The sequence below is a fragment of the Onychostoma macrolepis genome, chromosome 05 (genome assembly GCF_012432095.1).
Source record: "Onychostoma macrolepis isolate SWU-2019 chromosome 05, ASM1243209v1, whole genome shotgun sequence".
NCBI classification, from domain to species: domain Eukaryota; kingdom Metazoa; phylum Chordata; class Actinopteri; order Cypriniformes; family Cyprinidae; genus Onychostoma; species Onychostoma macrolepis.
This window is the reverse complement of record NC_081159.1, coordinates 4479993-4503655: the sequence shown is the minus strand read 5'-3', so window position 1 is coordinate 4503655 and position 23663 is coordinate 4479993. Positions and strand designations below refer to the sequence as shown.

Genomic DNA, 23663 nt, shown 5'->3' with positions numbered 1-23663 from the left:
AGGACATTTCCCTCCCCTCTTGCTCCATCTCCTCCCTTTTTCTGTCCTTCTCTTTCTCTCCTCTCCTCTAGAACACTGATGGAAGCATGGGACAAGGACAATTCAGCTATTCACCAAACGAAAAACAAGTCAGATGTTTCAAAATAACAGATTTGGCTGTAAAAATCACTTCACATTTTAATCACCGTATCCTGTAACATTTTTTAATGCTATTCATTGCATGCTATTTCAAATAAAGTGGTTTATCTTCATATTTTTTTTAATATTCTTCAGAAACTACTTTCCACTGAAGTCACATAGCAACGTAAAATAAAATTAACCAAAGGTTAAATAGCTGCTTTGGCATAGTTTTATTTTTGTTTGGTCTGGCTCAATTCAGGTATGTATAGTAACACCCACTTTTTTTCCTGATCCAATTTATTCCCAGTGGATCCAACCAAGAAATGCTTTGTCACATTACACTGTAAAGACTTTCCACCTTATTTTACGTATAATAATTTCAAGTAATTTCAGCTAGTTTTTAAAAATCTTGTTTTGATGAATCTCATATACCTTAAACAAAAATGGGTTGCATATGGCAATTCACATTGACTTTAAAAATGTAAGAGGTCCAAGTCACTTCAATTAAATGATTTATTTATAAAATTAGTTAACAATAACTGGATTAATCGCTGCACAATTACTTTTTCATGTCATTCTGCACAACATTCAATTGCCTACACATATAGAATATTTACATAGAAAATGGCCTATTATATAGCAGAAAATGAAAAAAAGAAAAAGAAATTAACTACAAAAATACAACAGTACAAATAAACAAACTGAATGTGAACTGAAAAAAAAATATTTTGCTGACTACATATTGGTTTTCGCAGTGTTAATCTAGTTGGCTTTGGCCATTTTTTTCTTAAGTTCACACAAAGAAAAGTGTGTAATTTCTGTGCAAAAGCTCAGTTCTTTCTGGTTAAATGCGAAGGCATGTATTTTATGTACATTTGCAATGATAACATGTTATATTCAGACTGTGATAATCTCAAACATCACTCTGTTCGAGTAAATTATATAGCGCTAGCTGAACCACAGACAGGAATAGACTATATTCAGTAATACATTCTGCCGAGCCCTACTAATGCCTGAGCTCCTCAGAGAACATAGTAGTACAATATCTCAACAAAGAAATGATTAAATATATGACCCTGGACCACAAAACCAGTCTTAAGTCGCTGGGGTATATTTGTAGCAATGCGCCAAAAATACACTGTATGGGTCAAAATGATAGATTTTTCTTTTATGCCAAAAATCATTAGTATATTAAGTAAAGATCGTGTTCCATGAAGATCTTTTGTAAATTTCTTACCATAAATATCAAAACTTTATTTTTGTTTAGTAATATGCATTGCTAAGAACTTAATTTGGACAACTTTAAAGGTGATTTTCTCAATATTTTGATTTTTTTGCACCCTCAGATTCCAGATTTTAAAATAGTTGTATCTCAGCCAAATATTGTCGGATCCTAACAAACCATACATCAATGGAAAGCTTATTTATTTTGAAAAATTGACACTTAAGACTGGTTTTGCAGTTCAGGGTCACATATAACATTCAAACCTCTTTACATTTAAAAAACGTTCCACTGATTAAATAAAAGATGTGGATTATTGTACAGCAAATCATAAAATGATTGTTTTAAAAGCCAGGCATCAGATTATTGCTAGAACTTCATTGAGTGAGAAAACCGATAAACCTGTACCACAGATAAACTGTGTATTGTACTGACTGGTCGAACCTGAGCACTGACAATGTATGAGAGCAAAAAAATCCCATGATGCATCCTGTTTCTCAGTGTATACAGGTCTAAACCTCTAAAGAGGGCCCTCGGTATCAGGAAGAAAGCTGTTTAGAGTGAGATTATCTCCGTCAGGATCTCCATCCTCAGTATTGGGGATCAACGCTCCGTTACTTTTGGGATGTCGTCTTGGCTTTGGAACCGGGTGATCGCTGTCGTTCATCAGGGCAGAAATGCAGACCATCTCGGTCTCCTGGAGAAGATGCGCCTTATGCCTGTATCTGTATCCCGAGAGTTTGGTTGCCAGGCAGATGGTGCTAATGATAAAGATGGTGGTCACCGCAGCCATCGAGGCAATGGCGATGAGGCAACGACTCACAAGTCCGCCCCCTTGAGAAGAGGCAGTGGAACATGAGTGGGTCGTGGCTGTGGTTGATTTCTTAGTGATGGTTGAGGTAACTGGAGTGGTGAGTTTTTTTGCATCCGTGGACATTCTTGTCGTCGTCGCTGCTGTCGTGTGCTTCTCTGTTACCTTACCGGGCTCCAGCGATGCAGGAAATGTGGGGGCAGAACTTCCTGTATGTGAAATGTATCCAGTACTGTTATTTATTGTGGGAAGTTGGGTGTGAAAAGCACTCTCGTTATTTGTTGACTGGTGGACTGTCAGGTTCTTGGTTCCTGCAGTGTAGCTTTGTTGGGTGTGGTTCAAATCTGGAGCACGGTGGTAATCTGTAGTTGCTGAGATATTTAAATCAGGTATTACAGTTACTGTCTGTAACGTACTCAAAGCCTTCAAAGTTTCCACAGTGGTGCTTGTTGCATTCTTGGCTTGAGCTACGGTTGCTGTACTGTGTGTGTCGTTGGTGTTTATCGATGTCACATTGTGACTAATTTCCCTTTTCATCCTAAGAGATCTCGATGTGACCGAAGTGCTCAAAGTCAGCAGCAAAACAAGAACTGGTAAACACCCAAGTCGGTTAGTCACCATCGCCATCTGCACAAAAATGACAGAATATTGCAATAGTGTTTTAGAACGCACAAAACATCACCAAACTTTATGTTCACATTCATATGCTGTATGGTTATTCCTCCCTAGTATATTGAGCGGAGAGGAACTTTCAGACGGTGAGAAGTGAGAGCGAACTGAGGTCTAGCAACAATGGAACTTCAACAAGGTTAAGTTTGTGACTAAAGCATGTGGTTACACAATTACGTCCTTCCAGCTGACAAAGTGCCATTGTTTTATAGTTATCCACACTTGAGTACTTAAGTTTAAAATATAAAAAAAAATCACAATTACAGCTATGATCACACTCCATGAAATCTTTAAGTGAGTTTACTCGCAGATATTTAGTCACGTACACTCCACAGTTGATGGATTTCAAAAATCACCACACCGCATTAACCTAACATCCGATTTTAGATAGAATTCAAATAGAAAACAAAAGTACGTACCATCCGTTTCTAACGTTGATCTGGAGTTCAATTGGAACGTTAGGCCCCCTCACACACTCACAATGCAATGTCGCAAAACCTACTCGCTGCAAAAAATACAGGAAGTCAAACCTCATGAAGCATCAGGCTAAAGCGGAGGTTCTCAAACTGTGACGCAAACACAAATGAGCAAGAGAGAGACTTAAATATCACATCTTAGTTCCCTAAAACACTAAGTTGTAACCAAACATGCTTCCACAAAGAGGTTTAATAATTAGATAATTAAAAAAAAAAAGACACAGGCCAATGATTCAGTTTATTTTTTTTATTTTTCTGGTAATCAGTAAGACTCTTTATACTTGAAGCAGATGAATGAACAAAAATGGAACAGTTATGCACAAAATGGAATTTCTAGATCTCCTTCCTTTCGATTCTTATTTCATTTTATCATTGGAAACATTAAAGGCTCACAGTGCGCATAACAATGCGGGAAAATGGGGAATTATTTAAAACCATCAAACTCTAAATGATGGACAAACACCTTCCTACAGCCAAAGAAAAAAAAAAGTAAAGGAAAACTAAAAAAATATATTTACAAAGCATCAAAATAAATCACTTACATCCAGCCTTCTTCTTGCTTTATCTTTTCAACCTACAAAAATCCCTTTTCACTTCAATCATTCACTCGTTTGAAAGCACACGCTCGAGGCTGCATCACAGATGCCTCCTGAGGCCACTTAAACACTCAATATGGATCCATCGCACAACTTGGCACATCTGTACCCATAAACACGGCCCCTACTTTTTCAAACCCTTCACTTTAAAACTTCAAGAAAAGAGAGCACGAAAGCGAGAGAATGACATCAGAGGTACTGAGTTGTCGCTGTCAGCCTCGTTTCAAATGAAGTTCTTGTAGGTCACGTAATGGTTCTGAGGTGAGAAGACGGTGGCTATTTTAGACGAAAAAGCATGTGGAGGAGGGAAGATGCTTTTCTGAATCTATGAAAGAGGCACTAGGCAGTGATGCGAACCGGAACGAGATATGTAGAAACGTCAAAACGAAAACCACAAGAGAACGCTCTGACGAAGGTTGTAGCCAAAGCAATCTGAACAACAGAATCACAGTTTCCTCTCTTCCTGGCATGGCCAATACATAACCAAGCAAAAAAAAAAAGCCAGTTGTCATCAGCTCAAACTTGTGGACACAACACAACACGTTCATGAAATCATCATCTAGATGCGAGCCGTCCCTGGAGAGAACTAGTTCTGCTTGACTGGGAGAGCAAGAGAGACAGTGCAATTGCAAAAGAGCTTATTAGGAAAAGGAAGTCAATCATGACTCACTATTGTGCTGGTAGTCACGGTCTACAATGCACAGCAAAAGTATGTACATCAAACAAGCTCGTTTCTGAGATGGTGTGGACGGCACAACTCAAGATGAGATTTGTAGGAATCAATGAGAAAGCAAAGCAAACCTAACGGTGTTCCTTAGACCTGAACGATGTCTGAACAAAGTCAGTGTAAAAGCTATCGAGCTGGTAAAGCAACGAACGTCTATGGGTGCTATCTAGTTCTGAGCTTATATAATCATGTTTTGGGATGTGAAACTAGAAGCTGAGACCTTCTAGAGTTTACAAAGTGAGACCCGTACTGGTTATGGCTTCATTCAGGAAACAGAACATGAATGAAGAAGAAAGTTCAGTTATGTAGAAACTAGAAAGGGGAAAACAGACTCAATTTGCTTGTATTATTATTATGATGATAAAATGTTTGGAGTTGTGAGTAGAGTACACATTGGCTGTATTCATGGCAACCCTCAGAACCACAATTATTTTGCTAATTAATATTTTAATACTTTTACATTGGTACCTGAATTGTTTTGTGTATGGAATATTTTAGTGCACCTGTATTGTTTTCCAGTACTGGTTTGTAAACTTTGTCAACTCTACATGTTTGATTAAAATCTTTATTTTTTTTTATTCTCTAGAAAGACACCTATAACATTGACGAATGGTTCCAATGATTTCCCTCCTTGCATTACTAGCATATATCTTTGTTCCTTTTACAAAGTACAAAATGAAAAGCTAGTCAAATACTGTCAGGGAGGTGCATAACTCCTCATTAAATTTGGCAACTCAGAAGGGCGAAAGGGGAACTGCAATACTGATGGCTACTTCAAACTCTGAGCTCATCAAGTTCATGTAACTGCTTCATGATGCAATCTGCTTGGTCACAATTTTAATAAGAAAAACAAAACAAAAAACTTAAGACCTTTCAAGAACACCAGATAAAACACAGCCGTTGCAGAAAGATTTGGAGTGAGACTGAGTAAAAAGCTAATCAGGTCAAATTGAGAGAAACTGAATGCGTTTCTAGTTTTCCAAATGGCTATGAGGTATAAACAGGTTTTGGGGATTGCAAAAAAAGAAAAAAAAAAACATTATCATCTTGGAATGTTGGTTGGAGTCTTTTCAAGGCAGGCTTCAGACGGAACGCTGTCATGGTGATTGGCAGTGACGGGTCCCGCCCACCTGGCCAATGGGATATCCTGAATAGAAGGGGAAGGGATTTCAGGGTCCATTAGATGTCCATTTTAGACAGCTGCTCCTCAAGTTTGGCAATTCTTTTTTCCTGACTGCTGACCAGCTCTCTGAGAGATTTCATTTCTTTCAAAACCTCTTCCAGCTTAGCTTCACTTTTCTGTTGAGAAAAAAAAAAAAAAAAGGAAGAGAAAAATTAAAGGACAATTATTTTAATTATATATGTATGTGTATATACATAAATATAAAATTGTAATTTGAATTATACATTCTTCCTTTACAAAACACATTTACAGTCGCTAAACACTGAGGTCCACTTTGTGATTTACTAGAATAAATTACCCATATGTCAGCGTTATTTTAATATTGATTATTTACCTTTTTTTATTTTATATAATATTTTAGCATTTTATTATTATTATAGAATATTTGTACATTTTGTATTGGCTTTTACTTTCATATAGTCATTTTCATAGTGACATTTTATTGTTTTTTTCTTTTGTTTTATTATTTCTATTTAGAATAGAATGAGCTTTTATTCACCACGTGTGCTCAAACACACAAGGAATTTGTTGTGGTTTTTCAGGAGCTCTTGCATGCATACATACATGACATGGGAACAGAAAGAACATTCAAATAAGTAAAAGTAAGGGAAAAAGTTGAAAAACAAATAATAATATACATTGGAACAAAAGAAAACAAGACTTGTGTATTTATATATTATGTACTTATCGATTTAACTTTAATTTATGTTAATTCATATGTTTTTGTTTGTCATTTTAGTACTTATTTCAGTTATGTCCAAATTATTGTCAAATTTGAAACGTCAACGTTTTTTTAAATTCATGAAAATGTTTTTAATAGTTAGAATTGCAGTTAACAATTACAACACTGCATATGCAAATAATGAAGTCAGCTTGTAGAATAATCTTTAGGTGTGATAAATAGTAGCAAACGTTGGTGTGTCGGTAGGGCAGCGCTCTGGCTCCTGTGATTATAGCTCTGAGCCAGAGAGCTGGGTTTAGTGGGTGGGACACACATGTGCTGTTGCTGTCATGTGGTTAAGCAGGCATGTGGTTGGGGGTTGGGTCTGCTATAGAACATCCTTAAAACTATAAAAACACTATATATGAGCCAAAAAGAGAAGTTGGCCTTGAACAATACAATCATTTAGCTGCATATAGGTCACAAACGAAGCACAGCACAATATGGCTAAAGAAATAGTTGTCATTTATTTGATATTTCTCAGGGTATTTAATGCAGGGAATTGAGATTTAGGAGGAAAAAGCAAAATGGAATGCCGTAGTATGATTAAACAAACAGGAAAAAGTTAATTAGCAAACGAGTTCCACTTACGATAGATGGTGTGGAGGTGGCAGTCTTGACAGCAGGGGCAGTATTCTCTGTATTCTTGCTCATCTTGTTGTCTAGGATGTTCTTCTTGACCACTTTGAGATCACGGTTCTTGCCTGGGATGTATCCATGTTTCAGGGATATCAGGACAGGTTCTCCGTTCTTCCCTTCAAACCATTCCTCAGCCTCCAGGGGGGCATCCGGACCCGCCGTGTCGGGGTAAAGATCGTCCTGGAACAAGTCCGACTGACGGAAGGAAGAGTGTTATTAGTTGTTAAGATATGCAGGATATGAATCATGCATATCATTCAATCAGTCATGCAAAAGTAGAGATGCAGAGTTCAGTTGCTTGGTGTCAAAGCTGTTTTCCGAATGTATGGCTTTTGATCTTTCTTTTCTTGTCCATGTATTTTTATATATTTTTTGGAAACAATATTTATATTTTTCAATATATACACTATACCATTCAAAAGATTTTAGAAAATAAATAAATTCATAATAAATTCATACAACCAGGACATTCATAATGTTACAAAAGGTTTTCATTTCAACATCTTTTGATTGTTGTACGGAAATATGTCTTCACAAAAATATTAAGCAGCACAAATCAGCATAATTAATGATTTCTGAAGGATCATGTAACAGTAAAGACTGGAGCAATGGCTGCTGAAATTTCAGCTGTCATTACAGGAATAAATTACAATTTAAAATATACTGCAATAGAAAACAGTTTCTTTAAATTATAATAATATTTCAATTCACAATATTCATATCAAAAACATTGAAATATCATACTGATCCTAAAACCTTTGAAAAGCAGTGTACACCTAGATATTTAGAGCTTAATATGTATTGCTTTTTATTTGTTTAAATATATAACATTTAATGTTAATTACAAACATTTTCAAGGTTTTTAATATGGCTAGTGAAAATCTTGGCAGCGCTGGCCCTAAATGATCTCCCACTGGTCCTGGGTCAGAGGGTTATTATTTTCATTGAACCCTTTTAACAAAAGGACGCAAAAATATTAAGTAAAAAAAAGCTTTCTATTTTTTCGCTGACTTAAGCATTGCTGCCTAGGTGCCGTGGTAAACGGCTATCGGCAGGGCTCACGGTCGTACAAGTTGGTGTGAAAGTACTGATGTATAAAGCCAAATAATAAAATGCGATGAAAGACCTGCAGTGGAGGAGTAGTATTAAATAAGTCAAATCCAGTGTGAAAAACCACCTGAATGAGGTTCAAAACAGGGTCTGGTAAACTCATAGAACAGCTCTTTGACAATGCCAGAAAACAGAAGGCAAAGCAGGAGGAAGCTGTGGCTCAGAATATACAGTCCAGCCTGTACTCTTAAAGACAAAATAGCAAAACAACTCAAAAGGCTCACTTTTCTTGGCACAGTCATGATGATAGGTTCACACTTTCTCTCATGCAGTTTGTAAAACCTGAGAACACACACAAGCACACAAGTCTATTAGAACATGATCACGAGGGTAGCAGACGTTAGTGCAGGACTCGTTTCGGAAGACAGAACAGAACAAGGTGTAAGACGGGGAAATACCACCGTACAAAAATAAAACACCAAGCAATTATGCGTCAGCCTTAGATACCCACAAAACAGAACCTCTATTCATGCATCACTCCTCCTTAGAAATACAATTTATTCGGGAGGACCCAGTAGTCTTTTGTTAACCAGGTCTACTGCTGCCCTCTTTTGGGAGGATTGGGACTCTTCTATCTTCCCTGCATGCAATGGTGTTGACAACTAGAACATTAAAAACAGGGCTCCAGACATTTAAAAAAACAACAACAAAAAAATAATAATAATTAAGGAGCTGTTGGCTCCTATAACAAACTAATTATTTTCTTAGGTGTCTCAGAATAAACGTGTTTTACTTTTATTCTTTTTCTTGTCTTTATCAGCATTTTAAATCAATCTTGTAGATGTCCTGGGAACTAAGTTTCACTTAAAGTGGGAACTACACGTCTTTTCCAGCTTGAAAACTACATACGGTCACAAAGAACTGTTTATTACACAGAATCTGTGACAATATCACGGACCACAACTATGTCAGCATCATTTTGCCATGGAGTATAGTTTGGGCTCCTCCTCAATGCATCCTATAAATGTTGTCATATGTCTTTCACACATCTAGTATGTTTTTCTTCATTAGCAACATGCAATTATAGGAGGTGTTGAATTTTATCTTTAGCTACTTGCATTCTCTCTTATCATGTAGACAACAGGTTAAGTAAAAATATGACTATTATATATATATATATATATATAGCAAAATGCTCCTCTTTATAGTTATTTCTCGAGCTTATGGATGCCGAATGATTATTCTGAGGTAAATAAATTGTTATGTGGCATTGTTTACAAGCTTTACACGTTTTCCGCAGTTTGAAACACTGAGCAATTACATGAGGCATTTTGGTAAGGCGTACTGTGGGCTCTCTTATAATATACGGTTTGATGACCATTCACGTTTATTTTGTATTATAGTAATAAAGAGAAAGATATGATGGGTTCACATGCCGCTTGAACTGAGGCGCTAAAGCAATCGCTCATCCCACATTAAAGAGTGCCAAAACAGTATTTATTGTTTGAATTTCGTTATGAATTCAGCAGAATTTTAAAGCTGATACTTTGTTTGTTTATTACAAGGTAACAGAGTACTAAGCTTATTGCGATTAATGGATAGCAAAGTTCTACTACGCACTAACAGAACAGCATATAGACTAAAGATCTTGATAAGTCATATTATCGGTATCGATTATGAATGAGAATCGTTAACGATGCTGCTAATGTCCACACAGCTGACAGCTTTACCTGTTGTAGTTTGTTCAAGTTGTGCACGAAATAGGCACTGCTTTTCTGCACTTTTACTTCACACGTCTCCGTCATTTTCGGTCTCTCTCATGCTGCCACAACTGGAGCAGCAGGTGTGCCGTCATCGCTGGCGTTCAGCAGAGATGAGGACTTTTTCCACTAAAACTTTGATGCGCATCGTCTCAGTTTATTACGTCAACATAACAAATGATGTGATCGCAAAACAAGCAGGAAAAAAGGCATTACATGCAAATTTTTAACATGTAAATTTATATAGTCGTCAGTGGCGATTTCAGCAAAAACTTCACTCGCAAATTAATATTTTTGGTCACAAATGCGGCGCAGTCTGGAGCCCTTAAAAACTCAGCAGTTTATGAAAAACTAGCAAAACCTAGACTAAATCAACGAACTAAAATAAAAAATCAAAACGGGTAAAAAAAAAACTAAAAACAACAACAACAACAACATGCAAATCTTACAAAGAAATATCCAGGTCATATTTCTCCTTAAAACAAAAAGAAAAAAAATTACATACATACATAAATGCATTTTTTACCCATTACATTAACACATTATTTTAAATTATAATAATTAATTATGCATAACCTCTATTTGTCATTACTATAATAAGAAAACCATCCCGTCTAGTTACAATTATCTATTACTTTATTTATTGTAATTAAATCATAAGTAAAACAAATGCAATGTGGAAATACTATATGGTCCTAAAAATAGGATAAAACAAAAATAAATAACTTATTTTGGGGTGAAATATGACCTGGTTTCATAAGATTCTCCCACATGCTGCTATCATCTTAATTTTTTTTGCTATACCTTGCGATCTCACACTTGTTGACGTCCAGCCCTCTCTTGGGCATGTATCCCATGCCCCTCTGAGGCTCCTTAGTGGTAAAGGTGCTGAGGTAATGGACAAAAGGAGCTTCGTCTGTGATCTCAAAGTAACGGATACTGCTGTCACCCTATTAGAGACAAAACATCAGTCAGAACCAAAACCCATCAAACCACTGTACCATTTCCAAAACATCAGAACCAGTTCTAAACATCCAGGTGTACACTACCATTCAAAAGTCAGTAAGATACTTTCATATTCTTGAAAGAGCTCACCAAGGCTGCATTTATTTGACTAAAAATCCAGTAAAAACATTAATATTGTAAAATATTACTGCAATTTAAATGTACAGTTTCTTTCTGAATTGATGAATTGTCAGGAGCCATGCCTCCCGTTTTCAGTGTCACATAATTCTTAAGAAATCCTGATTTGGTGCTCAAGAAACATTTCTTATTATTATCATCATCTATGTTGACAGCAGTCAAAGGTCTTGTCCTGCTTCATGTTTTTAAAGAAAACAGTGCGTCACATTCCAAAATAGGAATGGAAATTCCAAAACGACAGGATTTGAAATATTTTAAACTTTTGACAGTCACCGGCCCAGACTTTTGAACAGTAACGTATGCGCTGCGTTTACCTTTCCACACAGGTAGACCACGTTAGTATCGGGATCATAGAAGGGCAGGAGGACTCCGTTACTGGTGTCCATCTCATGGACAGAAACTGGCTCCTCCATATTGTCCTGACAGACAAACAGAGCAAACATGAGGTTTAATTACATTAAAAAGGACAAATGTGTGTTGTTTTCTTAATTCGGAAAACATTAGAAAGATCTAATTAAGACTAGTCTTGGCATTTATTCAGGAGCAGGTGTTAGAATGAAATTTGTCTACTTTTTCCACGGCAACTTACCGGATCCCAGAGGGCGAGTTGTCTCTCGCTCATGCGGCTAAAACCAGTGGTGAACACTTTGCCGTCAGACAGGAAAATGGCTCTCATGGGCCTGGCACCCTCATGGGCCTTGTCCTTCTCCTGTCAGCGAAACACACCATAACACATCACGACACCGCTCACATTCACTCAAACCGAGTGGCCGAATGCTTTGAGTCAAGTAAACACATCAGCACAAAAGCCAGAGAAACACGCCAGTCCATGTCAAACTACTTTATTCAGAGTTTACAATTAAAATTCAGAAATATTATCTGCCTATTTGCAAGCACTCACCGCAATGATCTCCTCCTTGCGTGGGTCAATGACCCGGACTTTCTTGTCCTTGCAGGCGGTGCAAATGAGGCTGCCGTTGCGGTTCCAGCAGACGCTGAAGATGATGTCAGGGTGCATGTCCTCCATGGTGATCATGGCTTCTCCCGTCCCCACATTCCAGATGATAACCACATTATCACAGCCTGCAGACAAGCCCACAAGAACACTCACGAGATGGGCAAATAACCACGTCTGAATGTTAAAGATGCTATTTATTAGAAAGCAGCTGGAGCGGCTTTTTCCATTTAAACTTTTTTTAGACAGACACTGATAAAGGCAACTGGATGCGTGCTGAAGGATCCGAGGATCCTCAAATGCAAAATGTGTGTTTCCTCAAGAGAGCAGTCATACATTTGTGTTGTGTTTTTATTTTTCTTGTTTTTATTCACTTATAATCATTTATTCGCATAATCATTTATTAGCCATTTCTATCATTTATTATTTGATCTTTTATTCACATATTTTGATTTATGTTTTTATATTTACTATTATTTTTGATGCTTATGCATTTTCATTATTGTTTGATCTTATGATTCTGGGGTTTCATGAACTGTTTTGTCTGAATGATGAAGCAATAAGAGGGAACGTTTATGGAAATTCAAGGTTTATGGAATGTTGTTGTAAATTAGTTTGGTATAACACTACTTGCTGGATTTATGCTCATCAGACGAAGTCTAAGCATTGAAACAAACAACTAAGATTATACAATAAACTCTGCTCCTTTTTATCATCACTTTGCTCTTATTTCTGCTCTTCTCTGGCTTTACTCAGCCAACTGACAGAAGACTGTTAAACACTGCTTTTGGGCATAAGACAAGTAGTGCTGTTAACAAGACAATTTTGCTGACTAGTTGTTCAATTACTAGACAAAACAGATATTTCCTGACAGGATCTGGCGACCAGGGCTGGATCTATCTAAATGGATCTAAAATTTTCTTTTAAAATCTTAAAAACATGAACATGTCAAATACTGAGGTGCATCATCTCCTCAACCCCATCTCCTCTCTATTCCCTATCATTTCTTGTGTGCTCTGTTACGGGTTCCATCAAGTTTCCTTCTCTCTGATGGATCAGGTGAGGCTTCTCACCTGCGCTGAGCAGGATGTTGCGGGCGGTGGGATGCCAGGTAACGATTCCCACTCTTTTAGAATGACCCTCCAGCACCACCACCGGCTCTGCCATGGAGGTCACCAAACCGTTCTCTGGGATCTGCCACACCTGAAAACAACAAATATTCAAAAACATTCATTTTCTTCTAAAACGTGTATCTTGAAGTGCAAATACACATGGCAGTGAAGTAAAGCCAATGCTGTTCACTTTTGGTAAATGAAATAATGCTTAAAAAAAAAAAAAGGAAGTATTAGATGAAAAATGAAAATATTGCAACATAAAGCTAATCAAAAATATTTAAACAAAACGAATAAAATGACAAAACTTTACATGAGATTCGTTTTGACTCGTTTCATTCATTTTCCTGAAGGTGGCAGCAGAGGGCAAAGAAAAGAGTCCAGCAGAGTTTTCAATTTTAAACAAGGATTAAAAGTACAGATGGCAGAAAAAGTCAAAGTATTATGCTAGCATGCCATTTTGAAGTTGGCCTCTCTCTCTTTAACTTCCTTTCATCTCCTTCTACATAACACTTATTCTCATCATTTATTAAATGGCTCTCTAAAACTTTTCTGTATAATGACCGCTGAACTGTATGATAGAGTGGACGAGTGTACATTATTCCCTCACACAGACACTGCTAAACCTATTTAGTGTCATAATCACAGGTCACTAATGAAATTACCCTCCAGCATGTCTATACCTCAATAAAATTCAGATTTTATGACTCTGGGAAGGTAGGGCAAAGAAAAACAGTAGAAATCATCAACTTCCTGGGCCTTTGTATTCCCCAAGAGAGGACGACAGACAGTGTCCTATTAAACTCGACACTTGTACACTCATTACACGTACACCAGCACTGCAGTTGCTGTTTTTCAGCGCACTGGCCAAATATGGGCTAGTAGCATGATAAACAGACCCAGAGCCAGCCAGACTGACCTCAGAACTATAAAATAGTAACTGCTGATTCAATGACTTCAGGCTGGGCTCAAACTAATCTAAAACAGTCCAGAAGAGCGGGCCTTCAGTTGCGCTGTGATCCCATCTACCGCCGTTCACATGAGTCACGGGGCAGACTTTGCCAGCCACACATGGACTCAATGGGTGGGTGGAGATGTGATGCCGGCTATTCAAGGAAACTTAAACAAATGCTCATATCCACCCATCAATAAACAAGCTTTAGAATAACTACAGGGGTTTAGCTAGGGTTGCACTACATGCAATAATAATGAACAGCACAATGCCATCTTGTGCATTTCCGTACAGAATCAAAACGAACTGCTATTCAACATAGTTTAGTCCGAGTCAAATTAAGTGTAGAAGAAATGGTCACAATTAGGGGTTTAAAAGCGTGTATAATTCTGACAATTAACATCACATTGTGTTGATTACAGAATTTAATACTTTAAATTTATATACATTTATAATATTTATACTTGTAATATTAAAAAAAAAAAAAATTTTAGCATTAAACTGATTAAACATAATAGCAATAAAGACATTTACAATGTTACAAAAGATTTCCACTTCAAATAAATTATGTTCTTTTGAACTTTCTAATTACAGAACCCTAAAAAAAAATGTTTTGCACACAAAATTGAGCAGCACAACTATTTTCAGCATTATTAATAATAAATGTTTCTAAAGCATCAAATCAGCGTATTTGAATATTTTCTGAAGATCACGTGACACTGAAGACTGGAGTAATGATGCTGAAAATTCAGCTTTGGCATCACAGAAATAAATTACATTTAAAAAGATATTAAAAAAGAAAACAGTTACTTTAAATTGCAACAATATTTCAAATAATTATTGCTGATCAAATAAATAGCTTTGGTAAGCATGAGAAGCTTTCTTTAAAAACATTTTAAAAATATTACACACACAGCTATTATTGTCAAGGAACGTTTTAGCTATAGCTGTTAATCTCTTTGGCCTTATCCACCATGACAAATTCAAATGTACCGTATATTTTCATTAGTTTAAGTAAAAGGAAGGAAGAGTGACGTACCATCACAGTGCAGTCTTCAGATCCACTAGCGATGACCTGGTCATTGTGAGGGCACCAGTCAATGTCCAGAACAGGGCCAGTGTGGCCACATACTGTAGGGTAGGCCTTATCTATACGGCCCGACTGCAGAGAGAAAACAAAGACAAATATTAGATTATGAGAGCATTCGGCCCTTTGGGTAAATGAAATGAGCTCTGACAATGTCAGCCAAGCTCTGCGTAACACCAAAACAAACACATATGCCCTGGCCTGCGCTCATGAAATGAGAGGGAGAGAAAGCCATTCTTCTCCAAATTTTCAATCAATAGCTCATCCGGTCATTCAAACCGACAGAAACATTTACACACGACAGCTGATTTATAATAAAAACAGATGCGGGGCTTTTGTTCTGCAGACACAGAAATACGCGTGCAACAGGCCCTTGACCCTTTCACTCGGAGTGAAAGGTCACGAGGAGGTTTGGGCGTGAAGAAAGTGTGAGAAAGCTAAAATGAGCCTGCCACTTGAAAAATGCAGATTTTAAAATAAAAAAAAAATATCTATGATAACAAAAAATAACCACAAATAAATAGCCAGTTAAATTAAATACGGATAATTAAATAAATATTAAGAATATTTTAATTCTATTTTATTTAGCTGAAAATACACATTTAACCAATACTGGGAATAGAACAATTAATTACACATTTTACTTTTATTACCACAGTGAAACAATGAATACATACAACATACTAATTCTATTTTATTCAGAGATTTGTTTGCATCCGAAGTTAAAATGTAATTTCAAAATATTTAAATTTAATATTCAAAATGTAATAAAAAAAAAAAGGTAGGCAAATAATATTGGTGCATATAAATTAAATCAACAGTTGAAATTGATTTTTACTGTATTTTACTATGCGATATTTCAATTACCAAAAATATTAGGATTTTGTATTTAAAGGGATATAGACTAGTGCAAACGCAGCCAGATTTGGACGGTCACATCCAATGAGACTCTTTGCACGCATGTTTGTATATGAAAAACAGTGTTGTTCTTCATTCTGAGCTACTTATGTAATACCATTATACAATGCACAGGCCTGAAGACTAGCGAAAAAAAATACAACAGAAGATTTCCCTCCTCTCCCTTGTACACAGCAAACAAAGAAGCCAAATAAAGGCACGGCTGCGGTCCCATGCCCAGTCAGCTGACTTCCTGATGACATCAGTGCCCTCTGCTCTCCGGGTCACGACCTTTGATCTCTGCACAGGGCTGCGTGATCAGGTTTCATCTGATGGAGAGACGACCGCACCCACACGTTTTTCCACGTGGCTGCTGTGTCTATGGTGCGATGTCTATGGCTTTTCTCAGGCCTGGCTTGTACAAAAAGACTCTACCCACCTGTGCGGAAAACCACTCGGTGTACACATTCCTTCTCAAGTCTGGGCATGGTTATAACACAGCCTTCTGAAAGAGAAACTATACCTTTCACAGCTATTTGTGAGCTAACCATCCCGTTTTCGAATGAGAAGAACGAATAAGGCACCAAAACAGCATTTTGCAAAAAAAAAATAAAGGTAATTGGAGAGAAAGGGAGATACATAAGATGATGTTCTTAAAGCAGAGAAAATAATGCAAGACTATTATGAGTCACACTGATTACCAATCACTTCATGAACAGCTAAACAAACACACAGCGCTGACGCTTGCCAATAAAAACAGAATTCACTTAAGGCTCCTACTTCACAATCCAGCTGTGGGCAACAGTCTGTCAACTATCACATGCACCAAAAGACAACAAACCAAGATACGTGTTGGCATGAGACTAGTGTGAGAGAATCACTGATGTTGTCTGTGTTGTGAAGCTATCACGATGTACTGCTGGTAATCACGATACGTGCAGAAAGGAATGTAATGCAACTACCTGTAAGTGATGCAGGAAAAAGTCACGTAAATAGAAAGTCATACATCTAGAAACATATTAACACCTTTCAACAGTCCAAGAATAAGCATTTTAATGAAGAATTCATGTGCTTTTGAAAAAAAATCAAGATACACATTTCTGCTTTCAAACCCTGCTTACTGTAAATTTAATAAAAACAAAATGTGTGTAAAATAAAATAAGAAATGTAAAAAAATTAATAAAATTTAAAAAATAAATAAAATAAAAGACGGGATATAGGCAATCCATGGGCAGCAGTATCATCATCACATGCCACAAGAGAAAACATACCAAGAACACTTGCTACCTCATGATCTTTTGCACTTGGTTTTTGGCTTGTTTAGTCAGTCATGTGGAAGGAAGCAATGGCAGAAAAGATGGGAGAGGTGATATAAGGGCACTAGTTTTCTCAAGAGAACCGTTAAGTAACCATAACTCAAAGCCTCCAAAAGAGGAGCATCAGGATGATGCACATGCATTAGCCTCTAAATTGATTTCCTAACATTACTGCCATTTGGTTTTTATGGATCGCTGACATTGGAGCAGACGGTCATCAGTAATCATCTGTTTATAGATAGATCAGCTTGCTTTATTTATTAACGCATGCAGAGATAGTACATAAAACTTGTCTATGTGCTTGTGATCACAACGGTGAGCAAATTGTAAAAACAGCTCAAACTCAACATAAAAATGCATCTACCATCTAACAAAATGTGTCAGCAAGACATCTATACACATTTTTAGAATGCCTGCTAACTGAATTATAAAAAAAAAAAAGGTTACAGCAGTTATATTAGAGATTTTATTTTCATGATTGTGGAAAAATCCCAAAAGATAAACCCAGTATGGATTATGGTAAATTATACATTTACAGGGAAGCTCTGCTAAACTTGTATCATGAATATTTATGTGAATTAATTATAGCTTACTAAAACCGGAGCCATCCAAAATCACTGCTGCAGTGCAGCGAGGCTAACCTGTTGCATAGCAACTGTAGCAGCATTACTGCAGATCCCTCACCTCGAGTAACACAGGTCTGCCTTAACCCATACAATCAATAAACCAGGATTCCCTGCCTCAATGAAACCAAGTCAGAGAGAGAGAGAGAGAGAGAGAGTTACCAGTGAAGAGAGACAAGGAAAGGAGGAAATGAAAGAGACAGAACGACGGGACACACTGTGGAGGCTGCCAACAGAAAGCATTACAGAAGCAGAGCCGCTTTCGGCAGAAGCACGTCTGTCTTATCTAGTTAGTGTGGAAATTTCCATTTCCTCTGCAAGTCCATGAGGACCCAGAGGCAGCAGACTACAGCTGACCTGACTGAAGCACCCCAGCAGCCATCCAACCAGACGTCATGAGCCACACAAACAGCCAGTCAGGACTGAGAGGGCGGGGCCAGCCGTGTGTCAGAATGAGAGCTGCTCAGAGCCAGCAGGTGTATGCAGTTGGCTAATACATATGACCTGAATGCAGGAGGAGGGGGGTAGAATAAAGAACTGAGGTAGAAAGATCACCAGATATGAGAGATCCTGAGTTGTGACACTGTATTCTTTTTTTTAATAATAATTATATATTCTGATAATTAAATCAAGAAGTGAATGACATTTGTACTTTTAATGAAACATTCCATCTGGATGATTTATAGATGGTGCAATAATAATAATAATAATAATAATAATAATAATAATAATTATTATTATTATTATTATTTTATAACAAAAATACTACTACCATTTCTAAAAATAATTTACTCTACCTTTTAGGTTGTTCATCAAGAATAAGCTGTATAATAATAATAATAATAATAATAATAATAATAATAATAAATGTTATTTTATTATTATTAAATTATGAGTATTATATTTGTAATAAATATTACAGATTATTATAAACAATAACAGTTAAAGAAATCTAATGTCCACAGTGGACTTGACACATTAACCAAAAAAAATCCCTTCACACTGCCCCCTTTTCTTCTACTCTTCTATCAAAGAATCTATTGGGCGCAAGCACTGTGCTTCAGCCAATGGAAAGGAAAGAGGAAATGGGTCTGGAAGGCTGACAGGCGGGAGCTGAGGATGACCATATAAGGTAAAATCTGCAGTCAGCAGCCGCCGGAGCTCAGTCGCTGCAGCAGGAACAGTAGGGGGCTCCTGGAATACAGACTGGGAATCAGAATGACACATCCACGGCCACACACACACACACACACACACACACAAAAGTTCAGTTCTGTCCATGTGGCAGCACAGGATATATGGAGGTGGACTCTGAAGAGACTGAACTCACACTTCCTTCCTGTGTGGCCTTTTTTCCTGTTTCTCTCTTCTCATCTGTGGTGCTCTCGTTCTCCTGCTTTCCCGCGAAGTGACAGGAGGAATCAAATGGGTCTTCACAAGGGCCCAGTTCAGAGGCAGGAATCCCAAAAATATGTCCAACATATGGTTGGATCAATATTAAACATTTTGGCTTTAATATGATTCTAAATCAATACTAAAGCAGCAAATAAACAGCCTAGGATGACTGATGATTTGAAACTAGGGCTGTAGTACAGATTTAATTTCATTAATATCAGTATTTTGTAACCCATTCAGTTTCAACTTTTCAGCAACAACTTAAATTCTGTGCAAATGTCGTGCAAAAAGTGCTAATCTTTTTTTTTTTTTTTTAAATAGCTAAATTGAACTCATCAAAACTGATGAACTTCACATTGTTACTTAGGGCTGCACACGGTTAATCACCATTATTGTGCTCAAAAATTTAAATCATGATTATTCACAATTACTCTCATTTAAAAAAATATATATATATTTATCAGAATTATTGCACTTTCATATAAGCACAAATCAACTTGCATGGTTTGCTCGCAGATTTAGTTGCAGCAAACAGCGCAAATGTATTTCATATCATTTCAGCAGAATCTCTCAATAGAGATTGTTAAACTCCAACTTGCATGCTTGCCGGTGTTTTTTCCATAACGCAGAGAGAGCACATGCTCATTGTTGCATGGTTGGGAAGATTAAGTAAAGCACCGTGCAGAAAATGTATCGATTTAATAGAAAAGCTCATTTCAGAATAAATTATCAGTGGGCACACACCACAGAAGATTATGCCTAATAAATTAGGAGAAGCACAAATCATGATCACTATTAAAATATGATTTATCGTGCAGCCCTATCTGATCTGAACCAACACTGAACTGATTTGAGCTGAATAAAGACGCTACTATCTTTTAGAGTCTCCATAATTGATTCTGCTATTTTCATCTTTATCTCTGTGAAGCTGCTTTGACACAATCTGTATTGTATAAAGCACTACAGAAATAAAGGTGACTTGACTTCTTGTGAAACATCTCATCTAGATTAATATACTGTATTCTTCAAAAGTTTGGGGTTGGTAAGATTTTTCTCTAATGCTCACCAAGACTGCATTTATTTGACCCCAAAAAAACAACACTAAAACATTATTAATGTGCACAATTTATTATAATTTTATTTTTTAAATATATTTGAAAATGTTTTTTTTCCTGTGATGGCAAAGCTGAATTTTCAGCAGCCGTTGCTTCAATATTCAGTGTCACACTATACACTATAATAACTGTAACATGCTGATTTGCTGCTCAAGAAACATTTGTCATTTCTACATATTTTCCATGTTGAAAACAGAGGTGCTGCTTAATATTTTTGTGGAAACTGCGATTTATTTTTTAATAGAAAGTTCAAAGGAACAGCATTTACTAGAAATATAACTCCTTTGAAGTGTTTTAAAATGTCTTTACTGTCACACTAGATTTAGGTGTTTTGATTAAAGTTAATGTGCCATTGCTAAATAAAAGGATTAGATTCATTCATGTTAAAAAAATCTTCCTGACCCCAAACCTTTAAATAGTAGAGTATAGATAAATTACAGATTTTACACAGAAAGAAACTCACACGTCAACATATTTATGTCACCTTGCCTAAACCATCAATCAAAAGGCCTGCAGATCCACCTTAAATCACTGTAGAACTAGAGTCAATACAGGTTAAGCTCCATCATCAGCATTTGTGGTGCATATCATTCCAAAGTGACACGGATTACCGGCTTTACATTGTCATGACAGGAAAGATAAGCCATTTTATCACATCTCATCTGTCTCATGTTCACGCGTATGATGCTTTAGTCTGATCACACGTTTGCTTGCATTGCAAGGCTTCACCATGTCATTTTTTAAACTGGAAATGATTCTGTTATACTAAACATTACCCGACAAATGCTGAACTTGAAGCACAAACTGCAGAAGACTCACTCAAATGACCACACAGTAAGATTCAAAGTCACTAAATGCATGCTGTGGAAGTCTGGTTCCTTGTTTCTTCAGGATTTGAGTTGCCAATTTCATAACAGAGACTTAGCATAAGTGTAAACGGGCAGTTTCCTGTGCATTTTGTGTGGTCAGGCACAGGGGACTGGTCAGTGTGAATGGAAAGCATGAATGCAATGTCTGCGGAAGACCATGGCCATCCGTTTCCCACCGCTTCCTTCATAGGTTAATGAGAGAACACAGCTGAGTGAAGGGGGAGGGTGTCGGGGGAAAAACAGACATGTGATTAGTTAGACACCTGATGGTCTCCTGAGGGGGAGAGACAATAAGAGTCTGATTCATGCTGCTCTGCCTCCCACACAAAGAATCCAGCCACAGCCCAGCTCAAACTCCCCCCGGCTGACAGGACGGCATGACAGAACTTCACTGCTCCTCACGGCAAAACACACCAGAGTCAGTTAAAACACATACAAATGCATCCACTGAAGAGTATCAGGTAAAGACAGAAAGAAGCTTGGTCTTAAGAAATAAATCAAAAAGAAGTGTTTAAAATGAGCATATTGCATACATACAGTGTCTCAAAAACTGTGTGTGTCAGTTTTGTTATATATATAGACAAACTGTCAGCAAATGATATGTGCCACAAAATGTTTATGGTTAAATGAACACGTCATTGATAATTATTTTCGCCAAAATTAGTTGTAAACAAAAATGCAAACAAAAATAAAAGTTTAGCAAAAACACTAAAATAAAAGAAAGACTAATTAAAAACAAGGATGTAAGGGATGATTAAAAAAAAAAAAAAAAAAAAAGGTTTAATATACTAAAACCAATTTTTGAAAATAACAAAATGGCCAGTATTAAAAATTTTTATTATTTAGAATAAACCATGCCACTAATAAATGACAACACACTAAAATTACTAAATGAAAATGTACAGAAACTCTTAATATTAATTTATTTTAGAATAAATAAAATGGGCAGTATTGGAATTCTATATATGTAGAATAAATAACATTTCATAAATACTTAAACCCTTAAAACAAAAATTAATATTTTTAAAATCACTATAAGTGAATTTAGGCTCACAACACTATAAATTATGAAACTCCACATTTATTTTGAGATTTGCAAAAGACTTAGAAGTGTTATTTAATTATTAGTGTTAAGATTAAATTTAAGTGAGTGTTAGATGGCAAAAATAACCATGTTTAAAAAAAAAAAAAGGACATGATCATGTGCAAGGAAACGACCAATATCGACTCATACTGATGTAAAAATAAATAAATAAAATATTGAAGAGAACTACAGGAATGCTGTCCCAGATGCAGGTCAACTAAATGCTGACCCACCCTGGGCCTGCTGATAGATACATCTACCACTACCCTCATTAGGATAGTCTGTCATTGTTATTATTCTGTCATTATTAACTCACGCATGTCGTTCCAAACCTGTATAACTTGAGAGCCCCAAGACAAAATATCTTCTATGTTCCATGGAAGAAAGTTAATTAAGCAGTACGACATGATGAATTAAGATAAGCATACTGAAACCCCATCAGCCCTTCTACAACTCTGGCCACTTACACTTCAAGAGCTTTGAACACTCAGCCAAACAGCTACCGCTGCTCCCTGCTGGGAAACAATGGCCAGACGCATGGGTCTGAGGATTTTGAGGAATCAAGTGAGGATGAGGAGTTCCCATACAGATTTGAGCTGGGAAACAAAGAGCAGTGCAGAACCTGGCATACGCACAGGGACAATAGCTCCCCCAGAGCCAGCTGTCTGATTGCAGGGGGCTCCTGGGAACGGGCGGCCTGGGAAGACTGACCATAGACAGACGCAGTGCTGCACTGAATCAGAGCCGATACTTAGGGAGGGGTGCAAAGCGTCAGATGAAGCAGAAGGACAGCAGGCAGGACATAACAGACACAAAAGAACCAAAAAAGAGTTTCTTTTGAAGGCTAAATTTAAAGAAACTAGGGATGTAATGATCACTCAACTCACGATGCGATACGATTCATGATACTGTTTTCAAGATATGATTTTAACAAAATGATTCAGAACAAATTATGAATGAAAAGGTGTCCTTTTATTAAAACAAACACCAAATCAAATAAATAAATCTCTTCATATAAACAAACTAAGGCTTTGCCTCTGCTCTTTCCTTTTTAGAGGTAACCACTGAATTTCAATCATGATCCAAACAAAGATGCTGCATACATGCAGCATGAGCAGTTTTTAATCTAAATTAAATTGTA

The 23663-nt window shown here is 36.8% G+C and overlaps 2 protein-coding genes across 5 annotated transcripts in view; both read right to left on the bottom strand.

The window, feature by feature from the left end:
• Nucleotides 1–619: 619 nt before the first annotated feature.
• Nucleotides 620–3414, bottom strand: selplg (selectin P ligand). The gene is made up of 2 exons (XM_058775027.1): nucleotides 3242–3414; nucleotides 620–2780 (listed from the first exon to the last, which is right to left on the bottom strand). The coding sequence occupies exons 1-2, from the start codon at nucleotides 3242–3244 to the stop codon at nucleotides 1863–1865; spliced, it is 921 nt and encodes a 306-aa protein (XP_058631010.1). The 5' UTR covers nucleotides 3245–3414; the 3' UTR covers nucleotides 620–1862.
• Nucleotides 3415–3530: 116 nt separating this feature from the next.
• Nucleotides 3531–23663, bottom strand: part of coro1ca (coronin, actin binding protein, 1Ca) — a 59032-nt gene continuing 38899 nt past the window's right edge. For all 4 annotated transcript variants that reach the window (XM_058775023.1, XM_058775022.1, XM_058775025.1 and 1 more), the window contains 9 exons: nucleotides 15176–15298; nucleotides 13146–13275; nucleotides 12019–12200; nucleotides 11707–11826; nucleotides 11432–11536; nucleotides 10779–10924; nucleotides 8499–8556; nucleotides 7117–7359; nucleotides 3531–5920 (listed from right to left, as the gene is read on the bottom strand). In XM_058775023.1, the coding sequence (XP_058631006.1) occupies nucleotides 5801–5920; nucleotides 7117–7359; nucleotides 8499–8556; nucleotides 10779–10924; nucleotides 11432–11536; nucleotides 11707–11826; nucleotides 12019–12200; nucleotides 13146–13275; nucleotides 15176–15298 (1227 nt within the window). In that variant the 3' untranslated portion in view covers nucleotides 3531–5800. The remainder of the gene's footprint in view (nucleotides 5921–7116; nucleotides 7360–8498; nucleotides 8557–10778; nucleotides 10925–11431; nucleotides 11537–11706; nucleotides 11827–12018; nucleotides 12201–13145; nucleotides 13276–15175; nucleotides 15299–23663) is intronic.